The 23339-nt window shown below is 29.8% G+C and overlaps 1 protein-coding gene across 1 annotated transcript in view; it reads left to right on the top strand.

The window, feature by feature from the left end:
* LOC139529921 (DNA-binding protein RFX6-like) overlaps nt 1-23339 on the top strand; it is a 48046-nt gene that overhangs the window by 11863 nt on the left and 12844 nt on the right. The window contains exons 3-8 of the mRNA XM_071325903.1: nt 11873-11996; nt 12158-12219; nt 12786-12863; nt 16234-16261; nt 18283-18390; nt 19818-19895. Of these exons, the coding sequence (XP_071182004.1) occupies nt 11873-11996; nt 12158-12219; nt 12786-12863; nt 16234-16261; nt 18283-18390; nt 19818-19895 (478 nt within the window). The remainder of the gene's footprint in view (nt 1-11872; nt 11997-12157; nt 12220-12785; nt 12864-16233; nt 16262-18282; nt 18391-19817; nt 19896-23339) is intronic.

The following is a 23339-nucleotide window of genomic DNA, read 5'->3' as shown; positions in this document are numbered from 1 at the left end:
TTCGAAATGCTTCACCTTAACAAGGCTTCAGATTGAAATATTAAATATTTTCTCGATAATGCCAATAACACTGAAGTGAGATGTTTATATTTTTGATATTGGTCGTGTTTGACGTTTTCTCTGGAAAAATGTTCACCAAAGTATAGAAAGTCAATACAAAAGTTGATTAGATAAAATAGTGCGATGACTCTTGGCGAAATAATTGGCCCTCTACAACGTACACGAACTGCAATACTAAAGTATATTACGCGACGGGGGAGAATAAATTACAATGCAAAATGCATGTTAAGTTGACCTTTCACCAGTTTGAAAATACAAAAATGCAAATTACATCGATATGCCTTTTAAGGAAGTTCGCTGCTCAGTTTCAAAATAAATAGCTTTCCATAACACTAGTATTTATGCTATTGCTTCCTGTCCCAAAGTCCAAACGCCATTTTTTTGACTTACTAAAAGTTGCGATATTTTTGTAATTATCGTCCTTGGTATCATGGTATTGAGACGATTCCATAAGTCAACATTATATTGATTGTTCCTACTACATCTATAGTAACTTTTGAAATGACTCATTTTCAAAATACAAAATTTTTATTTTGTCGTTAAGGGGGTTTTGGCAGATTTTAAAAGAAGATATCAATAAGTGTTATGTTCGACTTATCTTTGGGTGTAGTACATTTTTATGAAAACACTAATATTCATATATTAGTTTTACTTTGATAATTTACCAAAGATATTGTATAAACAAGAAGAATTTTGTAGCACGGGGTTATTTTATTATTCAATCACATCTAATCTATAACTATGACTCAACTCTGAGGTATATCACTTGACCCCCATGAATTTGGTTTTAGTTGCGAATTTTGAAAGTTTGTTTAAGTACAAGTAACCGAATCAAAGTTTAGCAAATTCACATTGAAAACAAGATATACATCAAACAATATTACACAAGTGAAAAAGGTAAATGCAATTCTTAAGAGAATATATGAATTAAAATAAGAAGATGTTTGCATCTGATTGCAAATGAGACAACTCTTCACAGGAGACCAAAATGACACAAAAATTAACATATATAGGTCATCTTTTAGCCTTCAACTGATCTAGCAGTGTATTGCTATGTTGTGTATGTTGCACACTATTCGCAGGTTAGGGGAGGACCGAGAGCTAAAACGTTTAATATATTCTCCATGTGCCAGTTCCAAGTCAGGAGCCTGAACCATATTTGTTTCGTTTATTTTTATTCAAATAAATCACGACGCTGGTTTTCTTTTTTGATTTGTTAACAATTTTGTCATTTCTGGGTCTGAAATAGTAACTTTACGATTAGGGTTTTGCTCATTGTTAAAGGTTATATTGCCCTTTAGTCGTTTGCATCCCCGTCCTTTGAATTTTGTCAACATGTTAAACATGATCCCCTTATTTTTGATATCGATATTGTGTCATGTACAAAAAGACGCATTTTAACAAATTATGTGCATTTAGTATGTTATATGTAATTTAATTGTCAAACAGACAGCACGTGGCCAAACAAATATTACACCTAAACAATAGATATTAAATCTTGACAGACCAGAACATAGATTCGTCAATTGCCATTATGCATTTGAATCTACCCTCTTCAACAGAATATGCACATGAACAAAGGTGTGTTATCAGGGAAATACGTACCTATTATACATATCACCAAATCTTATTTATTTTCGAGTACCTATCAATGTACCAGCCATTTTGAATAAGCTCAGCAGGTCACAAATGCATGTTAAGAATTTGCATTTATCATAGTTGTTGGGTCAAAAGGTGATTAAAACAAGTTGATTTCGAGTGTTTATTGAAATTCTACAATCATAATGTCTTCTTGTAGTCTCTGTGTGTTAGATTTCGTGCCTGTACCCGTATATTACACCTGGTGTTCTCATATAAAATACATATTTAATAATTCTTATGAAATAGTTTGTTGTGAGGTCATCACATGCGATTGTGTGATTAAGATATCTTAAGACTAGAGATTATGGCAGAATATTATTGAATGAATTCGTTTCATTGGTCTTTCTGATTGTGGAGAAAAGAAGAGTTTGTTGTGATACACATTATACATCTCAGAAGACCTATATATTATCAGTAACATTAAAATCAGCCTTGAGACATATATTCTAACCACGACTGTTTGTTTTCCATGTGTTTGATGTATTTGAGCCTTTGATTTTGCCTTTTGACAAGGGACGTTCCAATTTGAATTTTCCTTGGAGTTCGCTATTTTGTTTATTTGACTTTTGAAAAGACTTATGCCGATAGAGGGCAGTATTTGTGAACACTGATTTAAATAGCATGAGTATCTTATTTTATTCATACAAAACATGGAGAGTTGTCTCGTTGGCACTCATACCACATCTTCTTATTTATAAAGCAAAGTCAGTAATATACGCCGTGTCTACTTCAGAATATCTATATAATCTTCCTTATGCACTGCCCCTTATTTTGTAAACATAACCTTAAGCGGTGACTGAGTAAGTCAATAAAAAGTTGCAAATTACAAAATTTAGTCCATAACTTTCTTCTCCTTATAACCAAATCAATTTCCATTTCCTTTTATCTAATTTACTTGTAAAAAAGAGATAAAGGACTACAATAAAAATGTCAGAAAGAGGAAATGGCATTAGGCGTTATCGGACGACATTATCAAGTTATCTCCCTTACTTGTAACAATTTGATAACGGCATGGCGACACATCATCTCGAATAAAACGTAAATACTAATAATGTTGAAAGTTTCGAATGCAAAATTTATAAGTCATTCTACATAGTTATTGAACTGCTTTGATTAAATGAATAGAAACACAAAGAAAAAAGAAATTGTCCACTAACAGAAGCGAAGATGACATACTAGTAGAAGAAAGTGAAAATAATTGATTGAAGAAATTGTGATACCTTACAAATAAAGCTTTTGAAAAAAAACTGCGATACCATAACCAAAAGAAGTGCAATCAACAGTAAGAAAATTTCTTCTCTGAAAACTAAAGATTCCGTGTGTCAAAAATAAACGGAGGAGGAATTCAGTCGTTCCAGTTTCAAGTAAACGTATGATCGAACAGATGTACACAAGAACAATGGAAAAGAAAAAAAATATCTGTCCCTTTTTCGAAAAATTTGAAAATTGAGTAAAACAATTAATTTACATACAAAAATATTAATTTAGAAATTATACTGATAAAGAGCTCACATTAATACAGAAATTAGGAAACAACCCGTTTACCTCTGAGCACTTCTGCTTTAAAAAGTTCTTACGTTGGAGGTAACATCAAACTGGGACTTCCCACAAATATGGGAAATTATAAATATTTGTGAAATGATTTGTAAGACGATTTGTAAGGTTATTGACGAGAAATACAGAGTGTCTGTTGTAGTTTTACAGCGTTATCTGATAGGTTAATGGCGACAGAAGATGTCCACAGTAATGTCAACAGACAGACCAGCAGTAGCCACTTCTGATCATTGTTTATAGAATCTTTATGTCTAACACAATCAACATTCTTTTCTCAGATACACAATATCTAGATTAGACTACAAATACTAAGTTGATTTTTAGTATGCCATAAATGATCTTCCCATTCTTTCTTTATTCTGGCTTCTTTCTTATATTTTTTATTCGAGCGTCAACAATAAGTCTTATATATATAAACGCGCGTTTGGCGTTCATACTCATTTAAGTCCTATGACGAGTTTATGTATATGTCCTTCATGTTCAGCAATCCAAAAACACAACAACACAACAAGAGTCTATCAATGACAATGATACCTTATTCACACAATATTTAATTGTCATGACACTTTTTGTCCGCACATTTTTTTTCCAAATTAGGTTTTATTTTCTTAGATCTTTTTACATTGTAAACCTATAAATAGGTCGATTTGGTTTAACTTTTATCAAGAGTTAAGGCCCATGATTATCGAACATTTGCTTAGGCGATTCTTGACAAACGGGATAGGACTAATAAAGGAGACCAGAGATCTGTAATTCGCTTGAAGCCCACACCAATCAATCTTGTTTTTGAAGCCTGTTTGCCACAGTTGATTCAGATAAGCTAATCTTGTCTTTCTTGTTGTATGTGATATTCACTTATGTATCTTCGTCTTCTGTTTATTACATAATATAAATTATATTGTCTTTGTAAATGATTTATAACTTGGGATTACGCAGTCTTCTTAAACATTTTATTTTGTTATAATTCATAAATGCTGTAATACATGACCATAGTAAGAGGACAATCGCCTGACTTTTGTACTTAAGTATAAAGTCACTGATTTACAGCTGTTGTTGTAGTGCACAGTATACCTACTTGAGACGGAACAACATATGCATGTATAATTTAAACAGTGTATGACTCATTTTGAAATATTTTTACAAAATCGGATTTTTTCTGATGAAAAATTGATATTTGATGAAATACAAATAATCTGTTAGTTTGTAATATAATGCAACTTGTATCTTTTTTTATTCAGATTGTAAATCACTTTTGTAAATGATATTTGTTTAAAGATGGTTAAAAATCTTGTATATATAGACACGTTATAGAGTGTAAATATACAGAGGCATCACACATAAACCCAGATCTGAACAAAACTATTTCAATGAATATACGGATATTTACCCGTGTATTACAACAAAATAAAGTTATTATTTGGTGAAAAAAGCGACACACATTTTTGTGGCAAGGTATTTTGGCTTGTACTGGTTTTAAATATACCAGTCATTATTATTTGAATTGATTTCACGCAAAATAGCAGAAAGAGCTTACAAGCTAGACAGTGCAATAGAAATCCTATGAAGAAAACTAAAGGAATGAAAACGTATATAGAGATCCAGTAATAAGTCTAATCTAAAACTCGTTTCATATTAAGCTTATTTCTTAACAACTATATATTATAAATAAATTAAGACAAAAAAGCTTAATAATATAAAAAAGTACCAGTTTTGTTTAAATTCATGTAACAATCGTTGTCTAGTATGATCTTCAACTTCGTACTCCATTTGACATTTTTTACCTTTTTTTTTATTCGAGCGTCACTGACGAGTCTTTTGTAAAGGAAACGGGCGTCTGGCTTTCAAAATTGTTATGCTGCTATGTTTGATGAGTTTATTTATTATACTCAGAAGTCTAGATATTGTGTTGAAAACTTAAAGTTACTAGAGTGTAAAACAGCTGCATTCATAAAGGTTTCATATGTTTGTTATAATAACGACTGGCACCAATGCAGTTTTAATGCCAGCAGTTAAAACAATATAATTTAAAATTTAATAACCTCTTTAGTGGATAAGTACCTTTGGTAAGTACGTCATGCAATCACGACAACCTTGAAATCTAAATATTGCTTTGTTTTTATATAATAAAATTATGGAAAAACATAAGAAATATTGGTCTCTTTTTTGAAAAGAAACCTTATGTTTCTTTTTTAGTTTTATGGATAAAAGGAAGAGTTTGTTCGTAGCGGGTGATATTTGTTTAAGTAATCACATACATAAATCTGTCATAAATGTTTACCAAGAATCTGCCAACAATATGCTGTATGCCCGTGTTATCAACTTAATTTGATTAGCTTCAGTGAGAAAACGAAAGTTGATTGGTTAGGATGGAATAGATTAAACTACCGTGCAAAACTAAATACAACTCTTTCCTTATATGACGCATCTCAAGTGGAACTCTTCAATGTTTTTACCTTCGTCTTGTCAACGCAAGAGATAACGAGATATTACGAGATTTGTTGGAATAAGAATGTAGTAGAAATGTGATAGCTTATCATTATTTAAACGTCTGTTTTCATCAATTTCTTCAAATGTTTATTAGATATATTAATATTAAAATTCTATGTCGTTTTGAAGAGGCTTTTAAATATTTGATAATCAGATAAGAAAAGTATCAAATTTGCAAAAACTTCTATGATAAAACAATGATAACAAACTTGATAATAACGACCTTGAAACCTCACAAGAAGGTCATAGTGGAGTAAATAAATACAGTTTTGTAAGAATCTGGTGTTTGCATATTCAAAACATGCCAAAAAAAATATGGTTGAATCAGTTTTCTTTCTAATGGAAATTATTCATCGGTTTGTTTTATGAATGAAAGGAGAAAAAACATTGATAAAGCAACACAAAACAACGAAAGTAAGCATAATCTGTTTGTTTCCTTTAGTGAAGTGTTTTGTTGCAAACCTGTTTATCAAAAAGAACACATTGAAATAGTTAATGCTTTTGGATTAACATCCTTTTAATTTGCAGTCTTTTCCAAAAAAAAAATACACTTCGCACTGACGCGTGCTTCCATGACTGCAACTATGATTAAATTCAAAACGAATATTCCCACGAATAATGTATCACAAAAAATGTACGTCCAACACAACATAAACCAAGGATCACATAAATTTGTTTTTATGAAGACAAAGGAAGGAAGGAAATACTCATTGACGGAATAACTTTTGTCTCGAATGTTTGCATTGAGGCTTTGAACATTCTACTAAAATATAATCTTTTGACATTAAAATGTAAAATTGGTATACAAGATCATAACAACAATCCTAAGATTTTAATCCATGTTCATCACATGGCTTTTGTGTTAAATGCCCTTATTTCTAAGGAGCTTACTTGTAAAAATACAAACGTACTGACATCGCTGCATCCCTAGGCCCGACGTGTTCCTATATCAAAGTCACGCCTCAGACGAGATCTCAATGTAAATAAAGTGTCACTCATATTTAAGTGGAAGGATTCAGCCTGTACCTCTGTCTTTGAAAATGGCTACAAAGTTACCTTTAGCTTTTATGGTATAATTCTTTTGGATTTTCACCATTAAAACATGTCAAGATTTTAAAACAAGGTCTTTTATTCTTGTTTGTATAAGTAGAGTAAAGGATAATGGTAATATAAATACAAAGTGCATACACATTTTTATTTACAAATCTGCTCTTTAGAATGACTTTGCTAAACTATGTCCAAATTCTTGATATTGTCGATATGATGACTGATTGAATATCTCTATCAGATAAAAAAGACTTTATAATTTAAACTGTTGTCGCACTTTTTCTTCCTTTGCTAAGTTGATACTTTTCCACAACAATTAACATTTTTGGAGATTCATTTGGAATCAACAAAGACTTTATTACAAGTGTGAAAAATATTTCAAGATTAACGTAATACATTGAACCGTTCCCATGCCAATGGTTATATTGCAACATGCACCAAAATCTTTAAATAAAAATTGGTCCCGATATACATTGTATATAATCTTAAATAATACAACACCATAATTAGAACATAAAATTATCATGACTTTTAATGTCTATCTAGAATATTTCTGACATTCATTTATTCTGAAAATTTCAAGCTCAATATGAACATATGATTTTGAAGGGAAGAATGCTCTTAACAACGACATATAAAAAGAGAGTAAGAGCTATTAATTACATCGTCTATTTCTAGATTCAACACGAACAGGAAAATTACATAATCTTGTCATTCGTGTCTACAATTAGACCTCTTCCTTTTATTCAATCTGATTAATCGATTTAATAAGTGTGCGCACATCGATTTTTATTCAGTGTTATTCTTTAAAAAATACTTGAAAGAATCTGTTGCTGATCTGTGAATTTCATAGACTATAGACATTACCTACTGAATGATATACCTGTCTTGTCAGGTGTTAATATAACCCACTGAATGTTGTGCGTGTTCAGTTTTGTGTAGTCTATATTCAGTGTACATGTCTTGTCATGTTTAGACATGAGCTTCTGAGTTCCAAGCTATTAGGTACAGATGCCTTATATATCTAGTTGGATATACTTATTGTCTGTGATTATTTCTGTTATATTATTTCGTTATTTTCTGTGGTTTATTGGCTGTGGTTATTTCCTGTTATTTCCTGTTGTTTTTTTGTCTGACATTATTTCCTATTAAGGTCTGTGATTGTCTTCGTTATTTCCTGTTACACATTGTCTGGTTATTTCCTACTATCATCTGGTAATTTGCATTGGTTATATTATTTTTTTCTTCATCTGTTCCCAGTTATAGTCTGTTATTTCCTGATGATGTCCGTTGTTATTTCCTTTTAATGTCTGTGGTTATTCCCGGTTATTTTCTACGGTTGTTCCCAGTTATTGTCTGGTTATTTCCGGTTATTTTTTGTGGTATTTTCCTGTAATGTTCTGTGGTAAATTCTTGTTATTGTCTGTGGTTTATCTAGTATTTGTTTTGAGTTATTTCTTGTTATGATATGTGGTTATTTGCGTTAACTGTAAATGGTCATTCCAAGTTATTGTCTGTGGTCATTGTTTGTGGTTTTATCATTAGAAAGTCTGTGGTTTATTTCCTTTAACTGACTGTAGTTATTCCCAGTTATTTTCTGTTTTTCCATGTTATTGTACAAGTGCGGTCATTTCACTTATATTGTCTTGTTGTATCAGTGCGGTCATTTCCCAAGTTGTTGTCTGTGGTTATTTCAAGTTGTTGTCTTTCTTATTTGTTATTTGCTGTTTTTGTCTATTGTTGTTTGCTGTTATTATCTGTGGTTCTTCCTGTATTATCTGTTGTTATTATCTGTTGTTATTTCCTCTTGTTTATTTCAAGTTATTTTTTGTTCATATTCTGTTATTATGGTTGTGTTATGTAATTGTTTGTGGTTACATCAAGTTATTTTTTGTTCATATTCTGTTATTATGGTTGTGTTATGTAATTGTTTGTGGTTACATCAAGTTATTTTTTGTTCATATTCTGTTATTATGGTTGTGTTATGTAATTGTTTGTGGTTACATCAAGTTATTTTTTGTTCATATTCTGTTATTATGGTTGTGTTATGTAATTGTTTGTGGTTACATCAAGTTATTTTTTGTTCATATTCTGTTATTATGGTTGTGTTATGTAATTGTTTGTGGTTACATCAAGTTATTTTGATGTTTGACGACTCATAAATAGACCGAATAAAGTACTGCACTGGTGGTAGTTAAACTTAAAGGAACAGAAAATAAAACATAAATCACATGAAGTTTCAGATTAGCTGCAAACCAAATCACACAAAGGTGCTAATTCTGCACGAGTGGAGTATTTGACATAACTTTATACATTGTCACATAAATTCTTTCTTATCTTTCCTCCAATCGTTTGACTAGATCATGCAAAGTCCGCTACAAATACACTATTCCTTTGAAAAGTTTAACAAAAAGATGGCAAATGACACGGGAACATGCTATAATCATAATTAACGAAGGTATATTCGTACATGTTACATGTGTGTTGATAATAGATAGTGCATATGGTGTACACAAATATGCTATCTTACTGATTTATACAACATATAATCAATATACAAAAGAAATATTACATAAAAGATGATATTGCACAAAATAAAGTAACGTGATTTAAAGTTTTACCATTTGATTCAGACTCACAGTAGGGTATAACCATGATTTGACCTACTAACCAACGTATGTAGGTTTTTTCGAATCCTAAAAAAACTATGTCATACCAAATAAAAGTTGAAATATAACAAAAGAATGGTAAAGGCTACTGTCTTTACTGAGCCACCAAACATAAACTTTCGCCCTTTTCTGAAGGCCCGTGTTTGGCGTTTCAGACGAAGAAAACTCTTTAGTGATCCATATAGCCTTGGTTTGAGTCAAGTGTGTGTAGGGACTTCGTTTAATGATCCAAAATGCTATTTCTCATCTTTTCCTTTAATGAATAAAAATAAAATCATATCGACAGAAATGTTACCTAAATATGATCACAACGGTAAATCTGTATTTAATGTATCGTCCACATAAAATAGTGCACAACAACAGCTTCAATGATATGTACTATTTCTTGGAGAGCAAATAAAAACTTCCACATTTTATTAGGAATAACACCCACGGAAAACATGTAATGTTGACCTTGAAATAATTGCGCGAATTCATTGTCTACAAAAACCGGAGACAACTATGTGTAATAACATGTATTGGCATCTAAACAAACAACAATGTAATCCCAATGCAACTTTGAAGACAGTCATTTTATGCAACTATCCCTTCCTATTCAAACACAAGTGTTATGCTAAGTGAATGGTAATCCCGGACGACTTAAAGACTCATTTAATTGTAATTCACACATTAGGACTTGACTTGGGAAGTATTTATAGCCAACTACTATCATTGACTATAAACTTTAACAAAACATAGAAACGAAACATTTGGATTTCCTCGAAACTATGGAATGACCACAGTTTGTTCCTTAGCAAAGATGTCGATGGTGTGAAGTGTTTGTCAATTGAAACAAATTTACAATGTAGTTTGTAAACATATAAATATTTGATATCAATATGACAATAAATGAATGAATGAATTAACGAAGAACTGAATAGTTCATAAATTATTTACTCTGTGTTTAGTATTTTGACAATGCACACACTTTACTCAAATAGTTAAATACATTCGTTAAGGTGGAGCTGAATCAAATCTTTTTATTTTTATTTTAAAATAATGTAAAAATAAACAAAGAAAAACAAATGTCATCAAAAATATGAGAATAATCGTTATACATGTACATCAAATATATACTTCCAAGTTAATTGCATTGCTTGGTTCAAGTTTATTCTTCACCACAAACTATAGCTCTTAGTTAAGAAAATAAACACAAATTATCAATAATTGTGCCATAAGAATGAGAGATTACATGACTGTAGTGGTCAAAATCACTACATAATATAAACATAATTTTGAAAGCGTTTTGCATTTTATATGCACATTATAAATGCACATCTTTTTAGTCATAATTTTTTAGGACGACTATTTTTGCTCTGCACATACTGATTTTGTGACATGAATGGATACATGATCATACATCATATCTTGATAATATTGTGCTGCCTCTTTCTCTCTTGCAAGTGTCATTGTGAACATAAATTAGCGTAAAAGACAATAAAACCACATAGTTTTATACATTATCGGCACAGACCACTGCTTTTTCCTATCAATATTAATGCACGAATGTTTCTTTTATATAACACATTATCATAAATTAATCAATATTGATATCAAAATAAGTTTGTTTTGTATAAACCTTCGTGTTGAAAATTCAAAACTGTTTTTCGCTAATAATTTATAAATGGAATCTGTCAAATTTTGGTGATTAAAATCGTCCTTGTTTGGACACGCACCTTAAGAAGATATATTCTATTTAATAAGCCAACATTTCTTTCTATTTTATCAAATCTTACTGGACATTCTTGATTATCAGATCAATAAATCTATCACAAGTAAAACGTTTACTTTTGATTAAGGAATATTTAATACCGAACTCTTTCCTCTGCCGATAAAGATTTCCGATTTAAAGTACCTTGTATTATTTGATGAATGCAGGATTTAATCCGAACGGACAGACACAAGGAAAAAGCATGCCATTTTAGTCTTTGTTCTGTTCGATTAATTTTAAATAGTCTGTATGGTACTCATGGTAGTTTTCAATTGTTGCTCTCTTTTTCCTCCTTTATTTTGTTCTATTTCTCGATCACCATTGCATTTTAATGCGCCTCGTTGTTTTTTTATTAATTCATTCTGTAAGTCTTATAAAAGTTGAAATTAATGTTTTGCAAAAATAAATAACAAAAAGATACATAATGAAATGAAAAAAAAATGTTTATGTATTCAGTTTGAAACAGATATTTAGTTAAACTCCTCTAGAAAGTTGCTCAGAATTCTCCCTTTTTGTTCAGACGGAAAAAGAAACTTAATTTGATTCAACGTAAACCTTTTTTTCATGTAAAAGTTGCATCAGTTTTTTTTTTTAGATTTCTTATTTTTAGTATGTATAAAAAAGGTCTAGGTTGTTTCATTTTTAATTGTTGACTATTTTGTAGGTTAGAAGAGAACTATTGTATCTGTGAAGGAGTATGCTTACCTAGATGTATACTGTATGCACACTATTTAGACTTCTGTAGAAAGGAAACATTAGAGCCAGCATGTGCAGCTACTTTTGGAAAGGTATTACTTTAGTTTTAGTAATAATAAATCTTCACTAGATATAAAAAGAAATCGAATGCCAATAATAATTTTACAATATACAAACATTTCTCATTTGATCATTTATCTTTTAAGATTAAATGTAATGAAAATATATGTTCTGTTTCTCTTCATTATTTTAGACAATACGACAGAAGTTTCCACATCTAACAACAAGACGACTTGGTACACGAGGACACTCAAAGTAAGTTTTATTATTCTGCCATTTGTTTTTAATCTGAATATGTATGAACTAGTTGTCACAGGAAGATAGGCAAACGACACCTATTTATGTCTGTAGACCGAATTTAACCACATTTCCTTCATGAATCGATACAAGAATATTCTTTATATAAAGAGTACACACGGAACAACAATCAAGACAGTTCACAGGTTAATGCCAGATTCATTTACAAACCTCAAATGAATATTTAAGACTGGTATTTTACAAATTTTTATATTAGTATAACTTTTCATGAATTAAAATATTTTTTACATCATTATAACGCTATCACCAAATCGTCATGCAAAGATAGTGACCCCCAGTTTTGAGTGGAGTTGTTTTGTTAGATCCTTCTTTCCATGAGGCTATCCCTCCTTCGTAATTAGCTGGCTTTGTGTCGTTTATTCTTTTTAATTGAAGGTATTTTGGTACTAGGTTGTTTTAAGTTTATTTCTCCTTTTTGTTTAATCTAAAAATGTGTTATCCCCAACCCTTTTCTCCTGAAATAAATTAAGACCGTAAAAAGTACATTTATTATTCTATTTCAGATATCATTATTATGGAATAGGTATTCGAGAGACAAGCCAGTATTACCATTCAGTGTACACAGGGAAGGGCTTAACTCGGTAAGTACTCTTTTTTCATCATTATCAAGAAACGTTTATGTACAGAGACCTAAAATTCCTTGCATCAACGTCATATAAACTCTACTGGAAGATGTCTCATTGGCAAACATACCACATCTCCTTATTTAATGTTTTCGTATACAATTGACGAATTCATTGTTTTAATGTCAATTTATAATTGAATTTTTTTCTAAATCTAATGCAATTGCAATGATTCTTGTTTGTCCATAGTTCACATTATGAGCTGATCATTTGAAAATCAACTTAAAATACTTTGTCATCGTTCATATTAAAGCTCTAAATACAGTTAGATATGACTGAAGATTTTGTCTTTGACAGTCTTTACAGATTACGTTATATACAGTAGATTTAAAACACAAGGCTAACGTGTTTTTGAAGAAAGTATTAACATGATATAGTATATTGTAATGTTTACTGGTTATGAACCTCGTTTAAAAGCTGTGAGGTAATTCAAAAATAATAAAAGGCATTTGAACTGTAGGCAGTATTTTCACAGCAGAGGTGTTAACCCTAGCATTACATAACGCTTTTTAAGTGAAAAAATAAACAAGAGAATTTTATTTATTTATTGCACATACATGTAAAATACGTTCTTTTCGAGGGTGTTTATATCAACAGAAAACTTGTTTAAAGTCACTTAAAGGCGTTATTTCAAACACTTATTTTAATATTATATTTACAGTTGTAAATTTATTTCTTAGTGTAAACTATTTTTCTATTAAGTTTATAAGAAGTGGTTTTAAAAATCAAAAGAAACACTAATAAGAGCATCTATCGAATATTTGTACGGAGAAAATGAACAATTAGACACGAATATTCAGTTAACAACCTATTATACTTTATTTATACGTTTGTACATGCAGGTTAACCTCTTTGGTAAAAATTTACAGCTTTATAAGATTATTACTGGATTTCTAATTTGTTTTAGCAGATTTATAATCACTTCTGAAGAACATTCACAGTGTCAAACAATTTTTTGACAGCTCATTTAGATATTTTTTGTCTGGTTGTAAAACTGCAGGTGTTCAAGTTATGTAAAATTGATCAAAGTTATAACATAAGTGGTTTACATATATTTAATAAACCCATTTTGAAGAAGTAATTGAAATACTTTTGGTCCAACATTAAAAACGTAATCAATTCTGATAAACTATCGCTACATCTATATAGAGTTATGAATTAATCCAAAAATTCAACAAGTTTTATCTTTGAAAAATCTAACAAGATCAGGTTTCTCCCTAAACAAATCATAATTCAAAATTAAGGATTAACTGAAAGAAAAATTCAACAAGTTAAAAAACACTAGAAGAATTCACAATGTCACATTTGTATGTTCAGTATGCCACAAAATCTTGGTCAAAACACCCATTTGACATATTTTCAAAATTTCACATTATTATGAACAAGTTTCAAGTTGAAGTGACGAAGACACATATATTCAACTAGTGTTACAGGACGGAGTGACGGGAAAGCTGACTTGAAAACATAATGCACACTACCATCGATGAGCGGAGTGTAAAAAACACACATTTATATTTTCATTCCTCTAACACTAAAATCATTTTTTAAATGACCTGTTGCGGAAGTTAACGAAAAGATGTTTTGTTTATTTCAATAGTTTTTTCTCATGACTCAATGGAAGGGCTCTATATGATATATGAAGTTCATACAAGTCGATAATTTATTCTGTAAATTAAATCCACAGCGAACAAGCTGCATAATTTATGATATAACATGATAGTATCAAACCTGTTACTTTAATATCAGAACAAAAGAACCAATAGAGCTACATCTGGTTTATTCCAATTTATCTTCCACGTTTACAAAACTTCAATACATTTCTATGATGAAGTATTAAATTATTTGATTAAACGTTTGCTTTGGATGTCTGGCTTATCAAACTTCGACGTTGGCTATTGTTGACCTGATGAAACAGCTTATAAATGCCTTAAAACCAAATAATACGGCTATGACCCAACTTTATCTTCGCTACATAAGGTTTTGGTGATATTGAAATACGCTCTGGTATAAATGTATACACAGAGAATGGACCTTATCGGGCAGCCCTGATTAAGAGCTTCCACCAATGTATATTTGTCGACATAAATCTAATTATATTTATTTACTAGATAAAGAAGGAATTGTCCGTTGAACCTGTATCATATCTTTCATGGTTAACCTAGATAGTCATTGTTTATGTTTACGGGTCTTATTGGAAATATATTTAACTGTGTTCTACTGAGTATAATAACGGTTACATTACATCAAAAGCTTGTCAAATGGGATAGTTTCAAAATTAGACAGTAAAAAAAATCGTTTTGTGATTTATTTTCCATTTTTAAGCATGACAATATATTGCCCAAACCAAACAATGTTATTCGTATTCATGCATCATAAATATAAAAGTTGGCGCCTAATTTGATAACATTGCAATACTAGTAATGTACTAATCTGTTAAACTTTATCAGAAAATATGTGCGAAAAAAAGAACACGCATTAAATTACTGTTTACTCAGAAATATTTGCATGCATTTATATATAATGGCGATTTTTGAAGAATGGACAAAATTTGAGATTTATTTGTAGCTATTTGTGAAAAAATTTGAATACTGATTTATGCATCTGATATCATAATGAGAGTTCTTATTATTACAATCCTTACCTAGTCGCATAATTTGTAATTCGTAATATATGTATTAAATAATATATATATTAAAAAAAATCGCAACAATTTCTGGTTTACAGTATATGCAGGACGTAACTTGTCTTGTTGAAGAGAAATATTACCATTTATACTTTATTGTGAAAATATATACTAGAATGTCCCTTCTTCAATAACCATTCATTATAAATACTGCTAATCCATGTTCTCAAACATTTGATGCGATTGTCATACAAGTGAGAAGTTTAACTAGCTATAAAACCAGATTTAATTTACCATTTTATACATAAGAAAATGCCTGTACAAAGAATATGACAGTTGTTATCCATTTGTTTGATATGTTTGAGCTTTTGATTTGACCATTTGAATAGGGACTTTCTGTTTGGAATTCTTCTCGGAGTTCAGTATTTTTTGGTGATTTTTCTTCACACTATTTCTGTCAAATTTGATTCCATGATTGTTTAACACATGGATATCGATACAGAATCATACTCACATCAACAATCATCATGACTATTACTTATGAAGTTATGTATAAAGGGAAAACTCATCAAAGAAGGTCATCTCCAGGTTATTGACATTTGAAGATTGATATAAATATGAAAATATTGTTGTTACTAAATGTTGGCGGTATTTTATTTGTAATTTCTTTTTTACTGTTCAAGACATTTTAAATTTTTTCTTCAGGTTTTCAGGATGCAAGCTGAAAAATGAGGTAAGGCGTAACTTTAATCTTTTATTCTCGATTTGAGTTAAAACTCAATGTTTTATCGTTCTTTCAATTTAGTTCTGTAGTTTTTAGAAGGCCTTAAAAGAGAAGATTATGATGTAATGGCGTTGTGGTAATTCACAATGATAACATCATATTGATAGCTATATTCGGATATTATTTCATTAAAATTTGCTGTTAATAATAAAATATAATTGAGTTATAAAATTTAGAAAATTACTTTGAAATAGGACTATATTTCCCTTATGTCTTGTTCTGATTTATTGTCCGGATTTGGCTAAACTTTATGTCCTTTTTGGCTTGAGCCAAAACTTTTTTAAACTTTTGAAATTCCTGAAAACAAAATGCGGACATTTATATTTTTGCATCTTCATCCAAAACTAGTCTTAAGTAACAAAAAGATACCAAAAAGAAATATTTTGAACCAAATTTTATGTTATAAGACGTTTCGTGAATGAGAATGAAATACAAATGTATATACAAGAACACCGACAGTAAGATAGCATGAATTAACAATAGACAACTAATATAATGTAAATCTAAACGGCAGTCACCATATATATAGATTGGATGTTACCTTTCAAATAAAGTGACCACCTCAAAGATATTAAATAATTTTTAATAAAATGATATGAAGACAGACCTGCTTACAAGTATGGAGTTAAATTATGGTATATTGGTATCAGTACGTTAAAAGAGATTACATCATCGTAAACCTTTAAATATGTCATTATTTTATGTAAATTTTATATATTTTTTAAAGACACTACAAAAAAGTAAATATCATATACATGTGCTGTCATGTTTAGAAACTATATCAATCTAAAGATAAAAAGAAGCTGGTAGCATTTAGAAATGAGAAATAATATATTTGATATTTATATATAGAGATATTTATTTCAGACTGCCTTAAATTTTATATATTTTGTAAAGTCACTTCAAAAGAGTAAATATCATATACATATACTGTCAAGTTTGTATCAATTTAAAGATAAAATGAATCTGGTAGCATTTATAATTGAGAAGTCATACATCATGATATATTTATTTTATACTTCCTTAATTGAAATTCACTCATCCAACAAACATCACGGATGCATTTATTCCATTAGAAATTCATTTTATCAGTGTTTACATTATACAAATTTATTTCTTCATCTTTATTTACAATGTTAAGATGGGATGATTATTTATCTCCGTGTTTTATCATTAATCTTAGTATCACTTTCTTAATCCTCTATACTTACTACCTTGTCGCCATCAACAGAGGTATGCTTTTGACACCAGTGTTTTATAAATGCTACTTAATGATGTTAGTGATTATAATAGACTCGGACCAGACTCACTGATGATGTTAAGACTCGTGTAAAATGTTTCCCTATAATGTCTGAAAAACGCCATTTAAGCTTCTCTTACAAGTACACATTGTAATTATATGTCATTTGTTAAATGAATTGGCATGCATATCTGTTTGCATCTGCAAATGTTAAATATATGTCCTTTCCGTTGATAAAGTCTTTTTTGTCCAAAAATTAAAAAAAACCAAAAAACACCACACTCAGTGTTTCATATATAGAAATGTATGTTGCAAATAGCATTGCAAAATTGTTGAAAGCGAATTTGTGATTTTCAAGAACACAGGCAGTCGTATAGTTTATCCAGTTTTTGTTCGGAATCTTGTTTGATTCATAAATTCATTAATAGACTCAAATTAATCCTGATCTACTGTTTCAAAACGTATTTCAATGTTATGTTTTTTTACATAAGCAACAATGCTGTTTCTTTCTCAAACAGCATAAGTAAATAAAACTGAAAACATGTATCAGAGATTTATATTTTTTTTATTCTACAATTTTTTATTACTGGATAAAAATGTCTACCAGTTTTACATAAAATAGAAATAAATATCATGAATAAACAATTGCATCAAATATTGCTATTATTTTACAGTATTGTATGATATTTATCAAAACGGTTACTGTATGTAAATACTGAATTGATTTCAGGGAGGCTTTACGAGGAAGTATACACTAAGTTCGAAGACAGGAACGCTGTTACCAGAGTTTCCTAACGCACAATACTTGATTCTACCATTGTCTATACCACGAGAGAAGGTAATTTTATATTTCTTTTTAATTACTTTTGATAAAATTAAGAAAGAAAGAAAAAGCATGTCAGCATCGTTTTGGTTCATTAAATAAATGAATCAGAATTGAGGGAAATTGAATATCTTAGAATTATTATTCCTGGAAAGAACATAAAACAAAGAGTAAGTGAACAATGATGGTCGCTTGAAATTAAGGTACTTCATAAATAATAACACAGAACTGTCTATAAGGTAAACCTTGACGTCAGTTCCTTGTAAGTGGTCTATTTCGCACGTTATTCTCAAAATCACAGACGTCCAAAAACTAATTCATATTATTTTCTGTCTAATCAATTACTAATTAATTTTACTTAGTATGAATTTTATATTCGCCCTGTCAGTAGCTTATGAAGACTACATAATATTTATTAGCTAAATAAAATACTCCTCTCTCAAATTTAATATATTTTATTGCATTTTCCCTAATGTTTATTGATTTAGTGATAAACTTTGTACCAGGAGCTTGTTTATTAATTGCTAGAAAATCCAGTCTTTTTCTTCATATGAAATGTTTCCAACAATATTAACCTTATGTAAACATTCACTTGTTGACATAGTCATTGCCGTCTTAGAAATTATAAAAGGAAAAATGTATCAACGTTTAATTTATCACTGAGGTAATTTACGTAGTCTCGGCATATGTCAAGCCCAGTGAATTAGAATAGCACGCAAAACACACCATTAACTTAAAATCCGAATTAAAAGGTAAAAGACTTTTTATATATTTCTGACTATATAGTATAATGTTACGGCAAATGGTATAAACTATGTTTATATAGTAAATTACCGTGGTCAAATGTTCACAATATATAACTCTCAGAAAAATAACAAATAGATGAGTGTCGTACAGCACGAGTTACAACAGGTGCGTGATTTATGCACGGTAATATCATTGGCAGAGCTTAGTGTTTGGAGCCAGGATAGACAGAAACATATTAAATGTAGCATTCCGGTCCTTTATTGTTCTAATCTCTCAGATTATCAGTGCCATTTCAATAAAGTGAGTCATGTTGTTATATTGGCAAGAAATATAACATTGTTTAGGAGATATACTTTTAACAATGGGTTCATTCACCAATAACAGTTCATTTATTTTGACACTTTTTTTAGAAAGAAAAAAAAACTTCTGTTCCTGTTTCCAAAATGTTAATTATATTCAAAGTTTGTCTTCTTAACAAAGAAGTTTGTTGCATCAATTTTAAAACTAAATTGTCATATATTTTCATACATTTGTCAATTTAGGGAAGAATAAAAACCGATTAAACTTTTTGTTTACATAATGACAATTCTGCCTGATTTCCAAAAAAGCCTTTATAACTTTTTTTCTAAAAAAAGCAATATGATTTTTTCTGTCTTTTTTTCAAGTTTTATATGAATTGTTTGATTTTGTTTTAGGTTGAGACATTTATCATGATGTACAAGACACATTGTCAATGTATTCTAGATACTGCAATAAACGCTAACTTTGAAGAGGTAAGACTATTAATAATCAGTAGTTCAAATATAGATATAGTCATCATGGTAAAGCTGAATTTTCTCTTGGAAGACTTTTGAACAACAGTATATTACTGTTGTCTTTCTTTATCAAACGTCAGATTTTTACATTGGCAATCTAAATATCTCCCTGAGATTGAGTAGGCGTTGTGTTCGTCAATGTCAAGCTTTTTTTCAAATTTGTTCTTGGGAGAATATTGTTCTAATTAACTCAGAACCTACTGTAATACCACTGTAAACTTGTAGCACGAAAAAAAGCAATTCGTTCTTTACAAGTTTAAGAAGAATAAAAAGTAAAATCACAAAAATACTGAACTCCGAGGAAAGTTCAAAACGGAAAGTCCCTAATCAAATGGCAAAATCAAAAGGTAAAACACATCAAACGAATGGACAACACTTTATTATTCCTGACTTGGTACAGGCATTTTTTTACGTTGAAAATGGTGGATTGAACCAGACTGTTAGAACGCATTAGAAACAAAAAATGCGAAACCAGGAAATTGTGTATCATGTTACAGAATGATAATGCAGAATTGTAACAGTAATCTTTGTGTAAACATACAACACCAATTTAAGTCCTAATAACATCTTCCAAATTCTTCTTAATGTCCAATGATTACAATTGTATTGATTACTTCATTTAAATTTCAATTGGAACACCACTGTATCCCGAATAGAAGTTTTGTGTATTAACATTCCTGGTGTGTGATGGTCCCTTGGTATGTAAGACAGATCTTTGTAAACCCTAATGAACTGAACAAGACTTTTTGTGTTGACTTTGACAAAGGTGCAAAAATCAATAAAATTAACATGAAATGTGTCTCTTCCTTTTGACACGAGATTTCTGTGGCGAAATGGAACATATAGCAGCAACTTTAATGATGCAAATTATTTTGGGTGATTGACAAAATTAGTTTTTACTTAAAATTAGTATAAAGAAAATTGAAATAAACTATTATCTAATATATATAAAAAAAAAAATCACATTATTATCCATTTTTTTTAATTTTTTTTTTTAATTATTTTTTTTTTATTCACCTTAATTTTGTAGTGCCTTCTTTGCGACAGCAAAAGTGATGTTTTTGGGGGAAAAGTGCAAAATCATTTAAATCTTGTGGGTTTTTTTTGGTTGATAAAAGTGACATTAAGATAGGACTAAATAGTACTCAAAATATTGTAATGAACAATATTTTTTTTATTCTTGAAGTATAAATTATCTAAAATGTTTTTTTTTTTAAAAAGAGGAATTTAGTGACATATTTATGTAAAGTTTACTCTGTACATGTCCAAATAATGGTTCAACAAAGTTTCCCTTTTTAGAACAAATTACTTAAAAGCAATAGATGTAGAAAACTACCGGAAAGGTAGAGGATTAAAAGTATCTTTGATGTAGATCTGAAAGGATATCTAAAACTTTAATCCTTTTACAGAGAAAGTATGATATCATTATCTAAGTATTATGTCGGATCAGAGTTGTAAATACATTGTAAACACAACGATTAATATAAAATGTTTCCATCACAAAGGAAAAAATCTTCGGTGAACACTGCATATTAAATTAATAATTTAGAAGGTTTTTATGACAAAACGAAGTAAACAATACTTGGAAAATTATCTGTACACAAATGGCTAAGAAAGACTTCTTACAGTTAAGGATGAGAATTACAATCTTAGGTCCAGTATCTGCTAATTTCCCTGTCTGAAACCTCGTTTAATTTGGGGTATTTGTTTGATATTTTGAAGTGGATACTTGATAAACCTTCTGTTATTGGGTTTGTTGAACAAAGATACATGATGTTAGTGTAATTAATTTGTTTGAGAAAAGTGGAGTGATGCGATTTTTGTAAATAAAGAGACAAATTCTTTCAACAAAGCATTAAAAAATCAAACTTAAATCCGATTTAATTTTGTCAAACTTTAGACAAGTCAGTTATTGTACATTTTACTTCATTAGTAAATAAAAGTGGAAAAGAAAGCAACACATATTTTCAATCCCGACAGTCCATACTTTGTATTGAACTATTGACTTCAGTGTATTTTGATGACCATGTTTAAAATTTGTTCAATTACCAGACATTAATGCATTTGGTGTTTTTATACTGCACCGTCTTTTAATCCCATTTTTTTTAGATTTGAAGATCTTTCCGGATATACATCCGTCTGATGTTTTAAGTTAGTACTTGTAAACGATTTTAAATCCGATGCTTGACTTTAGATGATTGTGCGTATTCTGGAGACTTCATTACAACAGATCAACTTTCCTCCACGATTTGACTTTTCTTTTTATACATTTTCTCAATTACCTAATGTTAAGTTTATCCTAATGTTAAGTTTATCATAATGTTAAGTTTATCCTTATGTTAAGTTTATCCTAATGTTAAACTTATCCGTTGGAAATTGTTTTTAAAAAAGCTGCTTTTAACAAAAATCAAACAGTTTTTCGGTAGATTTGTTTGAGCTTTTGATTTTGCCATTTATTAAGGGTCTTTCCGTTTTGAATTTCCTTTTGAGGTCGGTTTTTTTGTTTGTTTAAATTTACTTTTTGATTTGTAATGAAGATGTCACTAGATTCTTTAGATGTGTTTGAGATTTTGATTTTATCATTTGTTAGAGAGACTCTCCGTTTTGAATTTTCCTTTTAGTTCGGTATTTTTGTTATTATACTTTTTGATTTGGAATAAATATGTCATTTGATTCATGCTAGTTTCAAACACACTTACAAATGTTCTCCAAATAAGGTAGATCAATTACTTCACCATAGAAAAACTAGTCCTACATACCATATATGATAATGCATTATCACAAATATGTCTGATATATTTACCAAAGATAACCCAAATGCATCTTTAAAAAGGTTTTACATTAAATGATAAAGGTGCTTTTGAACACTTAGGCTTTTACACAAATTTGTAACACTGCATTGTAATGTTTTGATATTAAATAATATGTTAATTTAGACAGAATAAAGAAAACGTTATTTGACATATTTGTAATATAAACTAAGAGTTGTGTAATCAGATAACTTTCGGAATATCTCACAGATAAATTAATATTTCGATAAAAATGATGAGTACCCCTCTCTTCCTGTGAGAAATTTCTTTATCAAAGGAAACATTAAAGAGGGATCATACTATACCAAGCCGCACTGATAAAAGTTGGGTTCACACCATGACATATTAAATTCTGTTTGAGCTTTAAGTAAAAATTGATATAAATTTGACAAGATAAAAGGTTAAAGCTTCAAAAATACTATTGGGTCAGAATTATTGAATATTGCAGAAAATTTCAAAACATGTTTTATAAATTTCCACCCACCATATAATTATTGATAACTACAGTGTTAACTTTAAGACTTCAAGAAACAAGTTGGGTTTGGTTTAAAAATATTTGATATGGGAACATTTTATATGCAACATTGAATTG

This window comes from Mytilus edulis, chromosome 7 (assembly GCF_963676685.1).
Source record: "Mytilus edulis chromosome 7, xbMytEdul2.2, whole genome shotgun sequence".
NCBI classification, from domain to species: domain Eukaryota; kingdom Metazoa; phylum Mollusca; class Bivalvia; order Mytilida; family Mytilidae; genus Mytilus; species Mytilus edulis.
This window is presented reverse-complemented; position numbering and strand designations above follow the sequence as displayed.